Here is a 17,671-nt window from a genome sequence, read left to right as displayed (position 1 = left end):
TTTCACTCAAGCACTGTACTTACTGGAAGTACAGTGTAATTTTGAGGTACATTTACATTCCATTACGTTATACTACTACTCCATCTCAGAGCCAAATGTTGTACTTTTTACTCCACTATGATTATTTGACAACTTTAGTTACTACTTTGCGATTTAAAATAGCCGATCTACAAGCTCACAATAATATTATTTATATTATTTGTATTGTAACTTTTACTTATTCTTGACCCATTAAAACCGGGAAAGCATCCGTGTCATTTTACATTAGCTATTCAAAAATAGCAGATGTACAAGCTCACAGCGCGTCACTTCATCTTGTACATCTGCTATTTTTGAACAATTATGCAAAATCTTTTAAGCGCTGATTTAGAAGCCATTCGTAGAATCAGCCTTTTTCAACCACCTTTTTTAAGACCCAAAAAGGTCCATTTATGCACTCAGGAGATCAGGACTACAGCACACTATGAGCAGATCGATCGATGTAGATGTAATCGTGTCATGACTGTCTTCATGATCGAGTTTCTCAGAAATCTTTAGTAGCACAGCCAGATAGGTAGAATGTTGTCATAAGAATGTCTATGGGGGATGTGGGTTCCTGTCTGTACCGCCCACGCACATTCATCACGCTAAGAGAGAAAACAGACGCACGCACGCATGCACACGCAGAAGTGTGCACACACGCACACGCGCGCGTGTGTGTGTGTGTGTGTGTGTGTGTGTGTGCACGACTCCTCTGCTACTGTATAGGACTTCATAGAATTGACAATGCTCAATACAGTAAATAAAATAATGTTTTACAATGTGCGTGTATATCTCTTCAAGTTAGACTGCACGTTATGCTCACAACGTATTGCTTCATCTGGGTAGTAGAGTCAGTTACATAGCTATGTTGTAGACAGACAGACAGACAGACAGACAGACAGACAGACAGACAGACAGACAGACAGACAGACAGACAGACAGACAGACAGACAGACAGACAGACAGACAGACAGACAGACAGACAGACAGACAGACAGACGGACACAAGGATGTGCAAATTGTTAAATTGATGTTGGTGGCCAAAGGGAAGGTTTTGAGTGTAACACCAGAAACCTAGGGGTTGGGTTTTGATGGTGACATTTTTTCACACCCCAGAATTTGTAGCTACAGATTGAAATGGCTTTGGGTCAAAAGTTAACAACCAGTCCATATAGTGTTGATTTGAAAATATAGCTATTTGGACTAAAGCGGGTGTTTGTTGTGCAGGGAAGACAGAAACCGGTTCCCACTGACGAGACACGATATCACATCGTCTCTGGGCCCAGTGCCAATTACGTGGTCATGATTTAACTCCCGTTAACGGAATAAGGATGAGCCAAGATGAACCACTAAAACCCAACAGTGTTTTTAAAGCAGCCTGAGAACTTTGTCGATTGCGCAGTAAAGACATTTTAATATAGATAAATCATCGTTTCTTTAGTCTAAGCCAGCACAACATCCAAATCCCTTTTCACAGCAAACATAGTTTCACAATAAAAAAAGAGAAAAAGCTTGAGGGATAAAGAAAATTAAATAAGAGATATATTGCCCTTTTTAATGTTTAGCATTCATAGCCTACAGAGATCCTTTAAGTGGCTCTTTGGTCTCCACAAGTTGTACTAAATCTAATCATACCCCTTCTTAATTCTGAGGGCTCAGTCTGAGCTTCACTCGCCATCGCAAAATATTTGAATTAGGCAAATCAAAGACAAGCATTTAAAAGTTAAGATCAGTAATTTGTGGCTGAGAGCTTGGATTTAGTCCCTGTAGTCAGAAGCAAGTGGACACAAAATATTCCTTGTCATTATGAACCCAGCTTCTGAAAGGCTGCAACTCTTTGGCCTGACATTTCTATAAAAGAAATGTCAAGTCTAATTGGACACGATTATATTCTGACAGCCAAGGAAACCAGTGGGCAGAGGCAGACTTGTGATATTGACAAGAGAGAGAGAGAGAGAGAGAGAGAGAGAGAGCCCCATGGTCATTGAGGCTCATAATCTGCACTAGTGGTTGTCTAGGCCATGCAGGGGTTCTCAACCTGGGGGTTGCGACCCCCCAGATTATAAAAAAAGAAAAGAAAAAGATGTATATATATATTATATATTATTTTCTTTTTTTTTCTTCTTTTTTTTACCGACCCCCAGGTTGAGAACCTTAAGAGAACGACTAACTTTAAACCACTTTTTTGCAACATAATGGCTGGAAAATCGAAATTAAGAGTTTACATAGTACACAATACACATAGTACATGCATAAACTTTCCTTAATAGGCCCATTATATCTGGTTTCAGTATTTATTTATGATGTATTTTCTCTATTATTAAGGTTATTGTAGCGGCAAATTTGTATTGGGGGGTGTAGAGGGCAGGCAGGGGTTGCAAGAAAGGCGTAGTTAGGGTTAGACCCAATAGACCCACAGAAGCAAAGATTTGGGTGTACTGTATGTAATATAGATAGATACTGGAGAGAGAGAGAGAGAGAGAGAGAGAGAGAGAGAGAGAGAGAGAGAGAGAGAGAGAGAGAGAGACAGACAGAGATTTGCACAAAGTTTCATGATTTTTCAAAAAATAGCAGATCTACAGTACAAGCTCATACTGTATAGCGCAGCACGAAGTAGCACACTATGATCTTGTAGATCTGTTATTTTTGAACAGCCAAAACATATATGGTTAAAATGATTGTGATGCAATCACTTGACACCCTGGTATTAAACACTTATATTATTGTATTTTCTCTTTTTTCTTCTTTTCTTTTGTGGGGGGGGCTATAGCCTATCACACTACAATTTGGCCCCCTTTTAGTAACTCTGAGGACCCCCTAGGGTGTCCCGGGTGTGCTGTTATAGGATTCTGGATAGAGATATCCCGATACTGTATCGGTAAAGTATCGGATCGGCCCCTATTTGGTCGTATCGGTTCATATCGGTATCGGCAAATATGCCAGTCTAACCACAGATCCGACACAGGGGTAAGGGGTTGACACTATGGCAAGGTAAATAAAATGTTGGGGCATGTGGAGTTTGCTTTGGAGTTGCCCAAACCGCAAGTGCACGTTTGAGTGAGGAGTCTGCTATAAACACAACACATATGTCTATATAGCTAGATAGCTATAAACACTATTCCCGGTCGGGAATAGTGTTTTTTTCTTTTTGTATTATTATAAATATTATTCTCTGTTATCGGTATTCGGTATCGGTATCGGCTAACAACAACAAAAGTGTATCGGGACATCCCTAATTCTGGGATAGATGTTAGAGAGCTCTGTCCCCACAGTGAGTTGGTGGCTGCAGCCATATCTTAGCTGCTTAGCAGGCCGATCTGCATCATGAGGGTACACACATGCTGCCAGCTGTCCCCATCAAAAGAATGCACCGTGTATATACGCTTATTTTGCCTTTTTCCCAGTCAGTGAACTCATCTGGATTTTCCCACAGATCGCCCCTTTGGTCGTTTTTGGTCGTTCCAAAATAACTTTTTTTTTTCTGGTTGATTATACATTATCCCTCGCCAGGAGCGAAATTACAGGTCTGTGCTTTCAGATTGTCGCAAACAGCCACAGACACAGCGTTGGGGTGGGGGGGGGTGGGGGGGGGGGGGGGGGGTGAGAGAGAGAGAGAGAGAGAGCATATTTTGCATGGTGACAGAAGGGAACACAGGGCTTATAAAGACACAGCTGGCATGGGGACTTCGACCCATGCAGCCCTCCTCCCGCCCACTGTTGCCAGGTTGTGAGAGAGACAAGCAGACAGGTCTATACAAAAAAACAAGCCCAAAAGAAGCGACTATAGGTTGCGTGTGCACACACACGCACACACACACAAATGCATTGTCAATTTGACAGGAAAATGTTTGAGAACCACTGGTTTAAACAACATTAGACAGCAAGCCCAGTTCTATACCACTTCTTCCGCAGCCATTGTTTCAATATTAATATTTTGCTGATAGTTTAGCCTTTTTTTTTTCAGGCCATGATCGACCCCCCAAAAATAATCATATTTGAACTGGGGACCCCAGTTCCACAGAACAATATTGCGAGAATAGCCAATCTACAAGCTCACAATCGCCTCACAACACAAGGGGTTGTGAGCTTTGTAGATCGGCTGTTTTCACAATATGTTAGCCTCTTTCTTAAATTATTTGACAATTTGGCCAATGTTTGACCAGTTTTTTATAGTGACGATATGGATGAAATGATATGGGGAACCCCTGGGGGTCCCGACCTATACAGGTTGAGAACCACTGCATTAATCCACCACTTGATAATAAGCGGACTTGGCAACCCTGCCTCCCACACGCTTATATAGGATCATGATGAGGGGGTGGGGGGGGGGGGGGGGGGATAACGCGTCACGCGTCAGACCCGAGAAGTGCTGTATCAGTTAACAGCAGGACTATAGAGCTCAGCTGCTCCTCCGGGCAGACTCAATGGTACTTAGCGGCTGATAAGATGGTTGCCGTGCCATTTCTTTTCGTCCTCTCGTATTCCGTTTGTTGTGACGCCATCGTTTCCGGTTGTTATTTTCGACCCTGTTGCTAATGGCATGCAGGGGTAGCCTGCCTGTATACAGCCTACAGTATGTTTTGTCGTCGACGGGCCACCTGTTTCCAGGCTTAGGCCTATTTCCAAAAACACCCACAGTAATAAGCCCTGCATGTGGAGGACTCTCACGTTACCGCCTTCAACATGTGGTGTTTCTTTTTTATATAGTTTTTATCCCACGATTTTTTTGCAACCCATTTTTTTCACCCAGTGTCAATTACCTAATGTAATCCTGGGCGCTACACTTCCTCTGCCAACCTGGGGGGGGGGGGGCAGCAGACTGACCTCATGCTTCCTTCTATGCATGAGGAGTCCAAGCTGCTTCTTTTCACCTGACAGGGGGGAGATTCCCCGGCAGGACGTAGCGCGTGGAAAGAACATGTTATTCCGACCAGTTCCTATCACCTCCATCAGGCACCCCGGCTGGCCAGGGGGAGGTAGTTTAGAGACCAGGATTACTGCATGTTTTTTGTGAGGGTACCTACCCTAGGGGACACGGGGAGAACATGTGAGGGTACCTACCCTAGGGGACACGGGGAGAACATGTGAGGGTACCTAGCCTAGAGGACATGGGGAGGACATGTGAGGGTACCTACCCTAGGGGACACGGGGAGAACATGTGAGGGTACCTACCCTAGGGGACACGGGGAGAACATGTGAGGGTACCTAGCCTAGAGGACATGGGGAGGACATGTGAGGGTACCTACCCTAGGGGACACGGGGAGAACATGTGAGGGTACCTACCCTAGGGGACACGGGGAGAACATGTGAGGGTACCTAGCCTAGAGGACACGGGGAGGACATGCAAACTTCACACAGAAAGGCCCTTTCGCCAACCCCGCCTCGGGTATGGGCACTGATGACGCGGAGGAGAGAACACCCCGCCAGCGCCCACAGCGTCCCCAGTGGGAATCGAACGCAGGACCTTCTAGCTGTGAGGCGACAGCACTACCAACTGTGCCACCGTGACCCCTGCAGTTTGCACTGTTGACAATACTACTGTAACTACAGATGGATGGAAAGTAGCTATAGGCCTACAGCACGCGCCGGAGCCTTCTCATGTATGCACTTTATGCAACTATTACTTGTTTATATAATTTATTTATAATAAAAAAATCACACCCGTGTGAACTGAGTGGTGCAGTGACGTCACACACTAACCATAGCAACCATGCTCACCTGTGCGTGGGGCCACGTACAGGTACCACGTACAGGTACACGGGTACATACACGGGTACAGACAAAGCTGGTTGTTGGAGTGGTTTGCACCACTCAAAAGGTACTTTCAGTTATTGTGAGTACAATTTATTTTATCAATTGACGCCACATTTGCACGATTTTTCAAAAATTTCCAATAGCTAATAAGTATAACATATAATGCTGAAAACACCAAAAGGGGTTCCCGCCCAAAATGGGTTAAAACGGTTTCGTCTCATCACAAACCAAAATTTGGTCTGAACCATGAGGCTTTAAAGTGCAAAAGCAGCACACTATCCAGACGAGTATAAGGGCAGGGACAGTAGTTCAAACTCAAAGGAATTAAGTACCAAACAAGCAACCGCGAGTCCAAGGGAGCAGCTAGGCTGGCAAAAATAATATGATTTAAAAAATATTATATTTATGATGATAATGATCATCATAAATAAATCAGTGATCACTATCCTATAGGGATAACATGCAGGAAAGGTCACAACACACAGCAGGGGACAACAGAACCTGAGGTAACACAGTAGGTTGAGAAGCCAATAAGACCATAAGTGAGCAGAATGAGAGAGAGAGAGAGAGAGAGAGAGAGAGAGGCAGAAAGTCTGTAGCAGATTTAACCTGGCATGGCTAGACTAATATCAGGTATTAGTCTGGAATCTGAGTGGAACCTGCATTTCCACCGCTAGATATACTGGGCCCGGTTTGGTGGGGCCCAGATTTGGTGACCCACAACTTTCGGGGGCAGTGAAATCCAATCACAACCGAGCCGGGCCGGGCCGGGCCAGAACTCAGGTCAGGTTTCCCGGTGGGGGGTAGGGGAGGCTGCCTGATGAGAAAAAAAGCCTAACATCTCCCTCGGCCATGCACAAGGGTTAAATTGTTAGCTTTCCACACGGGAGACACAAGTTTGAATCCTGAGCTTTACATATGGAAAAGATAGCAGGACATGTGTGCAGTGTTTCAGAGTGGTTTAGCAGGAAGGAATGTAGCAGTGGACACTTTAAGGTCAATATATGTACATGTTCCGCCCGATCTCAAAGAAACAAGCTCATGCTGAAAAAAAAGGTGACAAGCTCACAGCACCAACGTGTCCCTCTGGGACGCGCTGTGAGCTTGTAGATGTAGTTATTTTCAGCGAAGATATAATGTAGGTATTCACCATGCAGGAGCCTGGAATGGATGGCTTGGTTCCAGGCTTACAATAATTTATATACACATTTTCAGAAATCTCTACAAACGGGAAAAAAGGATGGGCGTTTCGATGCGTAACACCACAAAATGGCCGCCGCACTGCTATTTTGGTTTAAAGGGGGATATACCACTCATTTTCAACATTGAACTATGTCATTAATATAGACTAGGAATCCACAGAGGGGTGCCCTGGGTGCAGCCATTACTGCGGTGTACCACTCTGGGCACACCTAAGCTTCCATGCGCGGCCAAAAGAAGCTGTCTGCCGACAGCTGGTGGATGGAAATGAAGCTCCACCCACGCGGCAGAATGCCGCTGGGGGGGCAAGCTTTTCCCGGGAATCTGGCCGACGCAGCAATCTGCCGTGTGGGTGCAGGAGCTTCCCTTTCCGTTCTTCCGTTTTGCTTCCGCTATGCTTCGCAAGGAATCTCAGGAAAGCTTGCCAATGCAATCACGCATCGCCTCCCATTGCCTCCATCTTGCCTTCCGTTGAGATACAGACACCCCAGAGCGGCAAGAGGCGTCTATGGAGTACACCTTCGTGATGTCACTGATCACTTAACCTCAAGTTCTAGACGTCCTCAGTGGACTTATTTTCTCCCCCCACACAACAACTAAGGTATATTAATGACATTGTTCAATGTTAAAAATAAATTCCCCTTTAACTTAAGTGGTTAATAATGATATCCGCAACACAACAACACACAGCACAACAGAAGCACCGTGCAGCCTTCATCCTGATGCCAGCATCATCATCATCATCCTCATCGCCATGGCTACCGGTGTGTTTCTTAAACAAAGGCGTGTCCTTTCCTAAATATACAGCAGGCTGTGGTTTGGGGGGCGGGGGCCACTGTAAATCAAATGCTCGCTGTAGCGCATGGATGGACGGTACTCAGGGCTTGACATTCACTTTTTGAGGCACTTGTCCTTTTTTGGACAAGTACATTTCCCATTGACTTGTCCGGATAAAAATCAGACCCGTCTGAACTGAGCGGTGCTGCATGCACGGCACGCACACGCATACCCTACCTCTGAGGTCCATTTGGTTCTTCATTACAAGAATATTTCAGTGTAATTTTTCTTCTCCGATGACAGTAATGTATAAACACATCTGTTGAACAAACTTAATGACTGTTCCCCGACAAGACCCCGACAATGATTTAGAGATACCGTGGGTAAAGTTTTATTTTATTATTATTATTTTTTTTAAGCAGTCTCTATAGTATATTATAGGTATAGAGTCTATACCATCAGTATTGCTGCTGCGGAAATAATATATAGAAATGAAAACCAAAAAAATGTTGTGTGCGTGGACAGTGGTGGAAGAATGGAACATGAGTAAAAGTACAAAAGTATTTTGCCCGAACCACCTAAGCTGGCTCCTTTCCAGGCGAAGGAGCAGCGTCTCTAAGGGAGATGCCAGCCATGACCCGCCGGAGAAAACTCATTTCGGCCGCTTGTATTTGCGACCTTATTATTTCGGTCATCATGACCCACACTTCATGACCAAAGGTGAGAGTATAGGAACGAAGATTGCTCGGTAGAAGTCCACTTCCTCCTCCCCAAAAGCAGCTACCGCGGAGCGGCTAAAGCTGACTTCAACATCGTCTATCTAAGAGTCTTTATGAAGCATTCATATTTTAACCTGCAGGTGGCGATGTGGATGTACGAGATAAAGGCCTAGAAATGCCTCCAGCTTCCTCCTTTGTGTTCGAATCATCATTAATCATCATAATTTTCCGCAAAAACCTTAATTGCCCACAAACAACAACAGAAAAGACACTAGAATATAGAGCCCTGAGGGACTCCGGTCAACCATGTGGGGTTCAAGTGGTTAATTCCACCACAACGTGGGGATGTTCGCCTTTTTAATCCCACATGTTTATAGAGTCCACACCCGACATTAAAGTTCAGAGAGTTTCGTGACAATCTTTTTGGACACCGGCATGTGCACACATGCGCTCTCACACGTGCTCGGGCACACACACACACACACACACACACACACACACACACACACACAGTGTGTTACCAGTGACATAATTGTACAGTGGTATAGCTGTATCTTCTGGCAGCACATCTGAAGAACCATTAAGCGAACCGGCTGGTTTCCATTCAGTAATAGTGTGAGTTTAAGCTTCGCCCAAGAAGCCACAAATACAGCAGGCTGCTGCAGGGTGTGGTAGCGTTCGTTTGACCCAGTTCAGCTCTGGCAGCACCGTGGTGTTTGACACAACCACAACTCAACTCAACTCCACTCCACTCCACACAACTCAACTTCCTGGTGTCATTGCAGCACACAGTTAGACGGGGGTCGGGACTCGGCAGTGGCTCAGGGGTCGAGCTAGCGGGCGCTTTGGGAACCAGAACTTTACCAGTTCAGTTCAATCACGGGCTCACCCAGAGTTATAGTCGAATTAAGTGTCCCTGAGCAAGACGCTAAACGCCCTAATTGCTCCCGATGAGCAGGTTGGTGCCTTGGTTTCCTCCGCCATCGGTGTATGAATGTGTGTGTGAATGTGTGAATGTAATACACAAACTATGTAAAGCGCCTTGGATAAAGGTGCTATATAAATACACCATTTACCACTTAAATAAATATATTTTACAGAGAAACATACAGTAATGCTTTCTGGCTACTGTACAGATAAACATTTCCATTGGGTGTGATACTTGTAGATCTGCTACTTTCATTGAATGTTAACCCAAGACCATGAAGAATAGGGACACTATAGGATCAATTTATGAATGAATCCAAGTCAATGCGATAACCCTAACCCTAACCCCCACTTAAGTGTGCAAAAACAACTGTCTGTTTATGTGTCCTTGTTTGTTAACGGCACAACAGCAATTATGGATGTTTGTGTTCACTGCAGGGTTTGACCTGATGGAATTCTTCAACGTAAGAGACATTTTGGGGACCAGAGTTGACGAAGGACAAAGCGCGTATGTTCGTCTGGGGACCATGCCCATTGTACAGCAAACGGAGTAAGTGACCAGATTAGATTTCCACGCAATCTAATCACTTAATCCTGGCAGAATATGATCGCACAAGGCATTCTAATGCTACAGCCTAGGGCCTCACTCAGACCTTTACAACAGATTGCTGTATGCTTGCTGTATACAAAGGGTGTGACACAGCTTGCCCCAATGCATTTCCAATGGGAGTCACATGGTCTGACACAACACTTGTGTTGTATGAGGGGGAGGGGCGCAGTCGAAACACAGCCGAAAGCCATACAACAGCTTGTAGTCCAAAATGTAGTCCTCAAACCATGTGACTTCCATTGGAAATGCATTGGGCCGGCCATGACACTCACAGCATTCATACAACAAGCATGCAGCAATGCTGCAAAGGTCTGAGTGAGGCCTAAGACCGCAACAAAACAAATACACTAAACTATAGGCCTCCCCAACATTAAAGCTACCAAGCCAAGCTAACATACATGGCTTTTGTAATTTGGAAAGATGTAATGTTCACCGTTTTAAACCGTAATTTAGTCCAAAAGTACACCCTTAAGGTGTACTTACCAGGCCTATATTATACCTTAGGCAATTTACCACTTGTGGAGACTGTTGTACAGACTGAATTGAAGAGGCTAGCGCTAGCTATCAGTACAGCTAGCCCAGTTCACTTGCATCTTGAGTCTGTTCCAGTGGTTCACTTTTTCATGGCAAGGACCCCCAACATGACATGTAGCCTATTTGGTGGGCCCTAAACTGCAAATCTGTTTACCCATTATTGTAAAGTAAAAGTACAAGATTTCATCGCACCCATACAGAATATTGACAAACTAGTAAGAGAAAAAGAAGGGACAACCACCCCTAATGCAACAAACACAAATATCCTACCTCCTGGTGTGGTTGGAGGCTGCATGGTCAACCAGCTTCATAGTCCACAGCCTGGCACTCACAGCACTCACACCAGCTGGTAGTCAATCACTACTCATCACTATTCACTACTGAACCACACACCAATTAAGGGGAGAGACATGCACAAGAAAGACAAAACACAAGGAACTACACCTATCACCCAGGGTCATAACAGTTGTAATATATATATATACTTCAGACACTCCTCCAGAGACTTATCTGAACCCATTTGATTTGGCATTTGGAATTCATTGCAACTGCATGACGTCGACCCTAGGCAGGGTTCAAACCCACAACCTTCCACATGAAAGGCATATGCTCTAACCGCTACACTATAGGCAGCCAATTATAATAATAGTAATAATAATAATAGTAATAATACCGTGAATTTATATAGTGCCTTTCAAGAACTCAAGGACACTTTACATTAACAAAAATACACAAAGGTGCCAAAAAAGCCTGAGTGAACAAGTGTCTCTTCAGTGCTGACTTGAAAGAGTCCAAAGTTGGCGCCTGACCAATCTCCATGGTTGTCTTGTTATGTTGTGTTTTTTATACCGTACGTTGTGTTGTGTTGTGTTGTGTTGTGTTGTGTTGTGTTGTGTCGTGTCGTGTCGTGTCGTGTCGTGTTGTGTTGTCATTTGGCCACGTCATGCCAAAGCAAAATGGACGAACCTCACTAATTAGTGATGAAGATACATCAATGACATGGATATTTCTTTCATTCCACAGAGATGTGTTTCCTCAGGGACTGCCAGATGAATACTCCTTTGTGACGACGTTTAAATTCAGAAAAACGTCCCGGCGTGAAGACTGGTACCTGTGGCAGGTCTTTGACAAATATGGAATCCCACAGGTGAGTAGTATACAGCAAATAACGGGAATACATTCAACCTTTTGTATACAATTTTGGCCAATTAGTCTAGCCTGGCTAAATAGCCAGACTAATATCACACGTAATCCGCCGGCAGGCAATATCTTTTTGCCAACGGCTGATTCGCGTCTGGCTTATTAGCCAGGCTACAATTAGTCCACACTGAACTTGCAGTATAGGGCCTTATATAGTAGCACCTTGATGTTGTGCTGAAAAAGATGTTAAATTATGTTATGATTTTCATAATCTCATTATTTATTCTCACCATTATCTATTTACCCTAAATAGATACAGGACAGGTCAAGTGGAATACATGTTCAATTCATACAATGTTTTATAAGTTAATGCTTTATTAACATGTTGTGTTAATATGTCAATAAAATATGACCTGTAATTAACACAATTGCAGTCTATACCTTCTCTTCCATTGAGAAATGTATATGTTGGGGGGGGGGGGGGTAGGACCACTACTGCTTAACAAGTGGTTCTGCATGAAGTTCAAAATGCAATATATCTTCTTACTAAATAGACTTTACATTATAGAGCAACAATAGAAGTTTTAGCACTCGCATGGGGGACAGAAAAGTCATTTTAAGCTTTTAACCCATTTTGGGCGGGAACCCCTTTTGGTGTTTTAAGCGGCACCAAGTGCCGCGCTATGAGCTTGTAGGTCTGCTATTTTTGAAAAATCGTGAAAATGTGGCACAAATCTTTGAATATATTATTTCACAGCGAACATTTTAACTCAAATCTTTGCTTCCGTCTTTTTCCCCATTCTGTGCCTGTGTGTCACGCCAGGTGTCAATCCGCCTGGACGGCGAGAACAAGGCGGTGGAGTACAACGCCGTAGGGCTGACCAAGGACGCCGTGAGAGCCGTGTTCAAGAACCCGGAGGTGGACAACCTCTTTGACCGCAACTGGCACAAGATCGGCCTCAGCGTGGACTCCAAGGCCGTCTCCCTGTTTCTGGACTGCAAGCTCATCCAGACCCTGCCCATCGAGGACAGGGAGGACATCGACATCCAGGGGAAGACAGTCATTGGGAAGAGGTTGTACGACAGCGTACCGATTGACGTGAGTCTTAAAAAAACAGTAAAAATGTCAAAGCAAAATGTGAAAAGTGTAGCAAAATTCACCAAACGGTGTTAGAGTGTCGTCTTCTAGTACAGACTGAAACGGTCTATCGGCCAGACCAATAACAATACATAATTATATAACTTCGGTATGAGCAATTATATGCAGCCCATGTTTTAACCGCTTTTTACCATTCTAGGCACAACATTATTGGTGACATTTGTTATTTAAGAAAATATTTAAAATTGTCAAATATAGACAGTCTACAAGCTGACAACCCATCGCATCGCAATGTGTTGCGTTGTGAGCTTGCATATTGGCTATTTTCTTTATTTTCTAGTTTTTGAGTGGTGTAAACCACTCCAACAACTGGCTTTGTACCCGTGTACCCGTGTTCGTACCAAAAAAATGAGCATGGTTACTATGGTCACTGACATTACGTCAGACCACAGCTGATCAGGCTATATAAGACCTTGCACCACTCAGTTCACACGGGTGTGATTTTTTTAATTAAAACTAAAATTAAATTATTAGAATTAATTTAGCACTTTTTGAAAAAAGTATTGGTCAAAACATCAGTAAATCGGTGGCTGAGTAATGTGGATTGTAATGTGGGATTGTAGTCAAACCACAAAAGTCTGGCTTCGGTCGTGTGTAGCAAAGTGTAGCAAATGGGGAAAGGCAGTGCCATGATCAAATGGAAGTACGTTCTGTGTCATGATGAAATGGAAGTACACTTCCAGCAAAGAGTCTCATTACTACAGGGTACTCCATGTTCAGCTCATGGTGAGATGTCCTCTCCGCATAAAGTCCAAGGTGATCCTGGTATGTTTGATCAGTTCATGCGGTTGAGTGTGCTCTCTCTCCTCTGCTCCTCCAGTTTGACCTGCAGAGGATGATGATCTATTGCGATTCCAAGCATGCAGAGCTGGAGACCTGCTGTGATCTGCCCACGGGACCGGTGAGTTTGACCCGTGGGATCATCTTTATCAAGTCACAGTGCTATCATGTTCGTCACGTATTCCCAACACATCACTGTGCTTAGTGCCGTTGGTTCTCAAAGTGACCCACAGGGGTCCTTGAGGGACATTCAGCAAAATGTCCCCAGCAAAATGAGTTAATATGGTATTATCAAAGTCAGTTTTACCACTTTAACCCTTTTCTGCAAAAACACATTGGATTGCCGTGTTGTTGAAATGTGATATACAGATAAACTTACCATGCATGCTTTGCCCTATATCGGCTATTTGAAAATAGCGGTTAAAGATGGGCCGCGATGCGTAGATCTGCTATTTTTTCAAATAAAAACATTTGGAATATTTTTGAAACTTTTTGTCATCTTCTATGGCACAAAATAGTTTGTGCGTGCGTGCGTGCGTGCGTGCGTGCGTGCGTGCGTGCGTGCGTGCGTGCGTGGTGGGTAGGTTATTAGCACTTTCCCAAGCCTATGTATTTTTAGTAGGCTAGTATTTTTAGTAGGCTAATCACCCAACAAATTACTTATTTTCTCTCAATTACACACCCCATGAAGCCTTGAATTTGTCGCATTCCTGAGCCAATAATTTGATGACTGGCGAGTGAGTGATAGGGCAGTATTATGCGTGTCTTAAGTACCAGGTCTTATTACTTAACTTAAGACCTGGAGGCGTGATCAATGCCATTTGGCTATTCTGAGTGGCCAAACAGCATTGACCACTCCTCCAGGTCTTAAGTTAAGTCATAAGACCTGGTTCTTAAGGCATGCATAATACTGCCCCTAGTCTCGTATTGACCTGATCATATATTATTGGCTTATAGGTATATGTGACAAAAAATAAATATCCATGAAATTCAAGGCTTCATGTGGTGTGTAATTGATACAAATTATTGTTTTGTTTTGGGTGAAATACTCCTTTAACTTTAAGCCTGTTCATACTATGCCTGATTGTACGGGTGGAACGAAGATGCTATTTAGGAAACCTCCAGCCAGTGGCCTTGTGGCTGCGGAGCCACTTTCCATTAACTTTCCATGTGGCATAATCTGAAACGGTCCGCGGTTGGTGTGACTATACAGCACGGTCACCATGGCATGGCATGCAAAGTTGACATCATGTTCTATATTTTGGCCGTTTCTGCAGTGCCCCAAGAAAGTGGTGACGGAGGCGCCCCCGTTGGAGATCCCCACGCCGACGCCTACAGCGCTGGAGCAACAGAAAGGCCCCGAAATCAACTGCTCCTGTCCCGCCGGAGAGGAGGTGACGTTCTGTTGTACCTCTTCTGTTCACGACTCACTTCCATCGGCTATCCTTCGCCACAATTATGTTGATATCTATATGAGACTATAGATATCGTCTTGATATTTTGGATCGTAATCGACGCGGCATATACAGTTGGGTGCCACCGATATTGTCCCTTATCATTTGACCCATTTATGGCCTGACCTCAAAATTTTAAGAAATCCTTCTAAATCCTATAAATAAATAAATATTTTCACGATTTTTCAAAAATAGCAGACCTACTCGGTGGCGCGCTATGAGCTTGTAGATCTGCTATTTTTCAATAGCTAAATTATAACAATGTTTAAAACACCAAAAGGGGTTCCCGCCCAAAATGGGTTAACTGTCCTTTTGCGCAGATCACGCAAACCTCAGCAAAAAGAAAAGGACAATATCGATGGCCTCCAACTGTATAAGCCTTGTGTGCAGATCAGTGGAAAATGTTTCATTTCACGGCCTTTCCAAAGATGTTCTTATTTCCATTTTCCTATACAGGGAGAGCCCGGCATACCTGGCGTTGCAGGTCCTAAGGGTGAAAAGGTCATCTACCGCTCCTTTTAAGTAATATTGTGTGACATTTCTTTCTGTAATAACAGCTGTTTTTTTTTGTTTTTTTGGAGTCTTTTGCCATGCCTTTGCATTGTGTGACGTGCCTATACCCTTTCTTTAGGGCGACACTGGCATTAAGGGCACCACCGGAGCTGCAGGCCCCAGAGGACTAAAAGGAGAAGTTGTATGGAAAAGTGCTTATTTATTGTAGCGGGACAGTTATATATTTTATCCTGAAGAAATTAGCTATAGCTGCTTATGTATAATCCAGCTTGTCGTTAAATAGTCCTGGGATTTCACATTAATATATGTAGCTACAGATCGTTACGCATTTTCAACCTTATGTTCAATTGGACTTCGCTATTGCTCAGTATAAGACGGCACCATTTCTGTCTCTGACCGACTCAGTGGCCTTGTAGTTAGACTCTAACTACACTCTAACCGTTAGAGTGTCCACCCTGAGACTGGGAGGTCGGAGTTCATACCAAAGACTATAAAAAACGGTACCCAATGCCTCCCTGCTTGGCACTCATAGTATCAAGGGTTGTATTGTGGTTGAAGTCCCTGTGACACATACTAGTATCATGTCAAGCTGTATCAAGCTGTCGCATACTATACGGAAACAGCAGAAAGGCTCCAGAGGACCTACAATATGGGCCACGTGGGAACCGTTGGTTCCCAAGGCTATATACTTCCTCACCATTTCTGTCCACTCGCTTTGCTTCTCACAGGTGGGCTGTCTGTAGCAATGACATCATCGGATGGGATTCCAAGTTAATGGAAACTACAGCCTTTGTATTCCTAGACATTTAGAACGCTGATAGAGGAGAGGCCAGGCAGGTTTCTGAACAGCCCACGTCTGACATGCAGAGAGCGTGTAGACAGAAATTATACCATCACATATTACACATAATGAGCATTAGTGAGGACCAATTTTGAGAAGAAACGGTAGAGTTGGAAATAGGTTTAGTGCTCCTTTAATGCATGCTAGATTATTATGAAAAGCTGTAGATTTTTGATATTATTTTGGAAAAGGTCATATTATATTAATATATACATCTGTAAAGTTATATTATAATGTACAGTACATTATGTGTACTTTTCAGTCATGTCAGAGTGCATGCATGTATTTCCTCTATACAATCCACCCCTGCTTCTTAATCGCGCCTCGATAATAATTGATCCTTGTCGATTGATTATTTGCAGGGCAAAGTCATCTCTGTCAAAGGTGACAGAGGCGAGAAGGTAAGGAAGCCTTTCGCCGGCCGGGGCAAAAGCACTCTCCCCGCTCTCCTCCTGAAAGTGCATGAGCTTAACCCAAATACCTTTTCTGTCTTTTTTTGTGTCTGCATGTACATTTACAATATACATTTAACAGAGACCCTCAGTTGGAAAACACTTAGTTTCAACCTGGCATCCTTATTTTGGGACATCATGTCATCATTTTTGTCATAAATTGTGTTTCGCGAACGATGCCGCGTGTTGCTTGTACAGGCAGATCGAGGTATTTCCTTGCTTATAACTGGCTTAGAAGTGGTTAGCACTACTGTTCCCAAAATAATGAAATGCCAACAGAGCGGAAAACAATACGTTTCGGCCTCAGGGGCCTTCGTCAGGTATACTCACGGTGTGCGGATCTCTTCTTTTCTTTCTCAGTTATCCTTTTTTGATCCTGCACCCGTTGAAATGTGTGGATGTGCGTGCACCTCTTGACCATATAGCACTACTGTTGCCTCACACAGTAAGCGGCCATAACCGAATGGGTAGAGATGGCCCCCCAGGTTCGATTCCCGGCCCCCGGCAATGTGTCGAGGTGTCCCTGAAGCAAGGCACTTAGGGCTCCATTTTCGTCACCGCTAAACCCCATATCCCTAAACTTCTTTGCCTTTTTTTTTACTATTTTGAAAAACATTTTTGAATAGTTCAACTAGCCAATCTACATTGACACGTTGTGAACTTGTAGACTGGCCATTTTAACTATTCAAAAATGTTTTGAAAATAGTAAGAAAAGGCAAAGAAGTTTAGGGATAAGGGGTTTAGCGGTGACGAAAATGGAGCCCTTAATCCCCAAGTGCGTGCTCACATC

The 17,671-nt window shown here is 43.9% G+C and overlaps 1 protein-coding gene across 1 annotated transcript in view; it reads left to right on the top strand.

Moving 5' to 3' along the window:
- The window catches only part of col22a1 (collagen, type XXII, alpha 1), a 103,087-nt gene that overhangs the window by 16,676 nt on the left and 68,740 nt on the right, over positions 1-17,671 (top strand). Inside the window, exons 5-12 of the mRNA XM_079521831.1 lie at positions 9,837-9,948; positions 11,566-11,689; positions 12,506-12,781; positions 13,662-13,742; positions 14,899-15,015; positions 15,532-15,576; positions 15,707-15,769; positions 16,792-16,830. Of these exons, the coding sequence (XP_079377957.1) occupies positions 9,837-9,948; positions 11,566-11,689; positions 12,506-12,781; positions 13,662-13,742; positions 14,899-15,015; positions 15,532-15,576; positions 15,707-15,769; positions 16,792-16,830 (857 nt within the window). The remainder of the gene's footprint in view (positions 1-9,836; positions 9,949-11,565; positions 11,690-12,505; positions 12,782-13,661; positions 13,743-14,898; positions 15,016-15,531; positions 15,577-15,706; positions 15,770-16,791; positions 16,831-17,671) is intronic.

Source organism: Electrona antarctica (assembly GCF_951216825.1).
Source record: "Electrona antarctica genome assembly, chromosome: 15".
NCBI lineage: Eukaryota > Metazoa > Chordata > Actinopteri > Myctophiformes > Myctophidae > Electrona > Electrona antarctica.
Note: the sequence above shows the minus strand (reverse complement) of the source record. Positions and strands in the feature narration are given on the sequence as shown.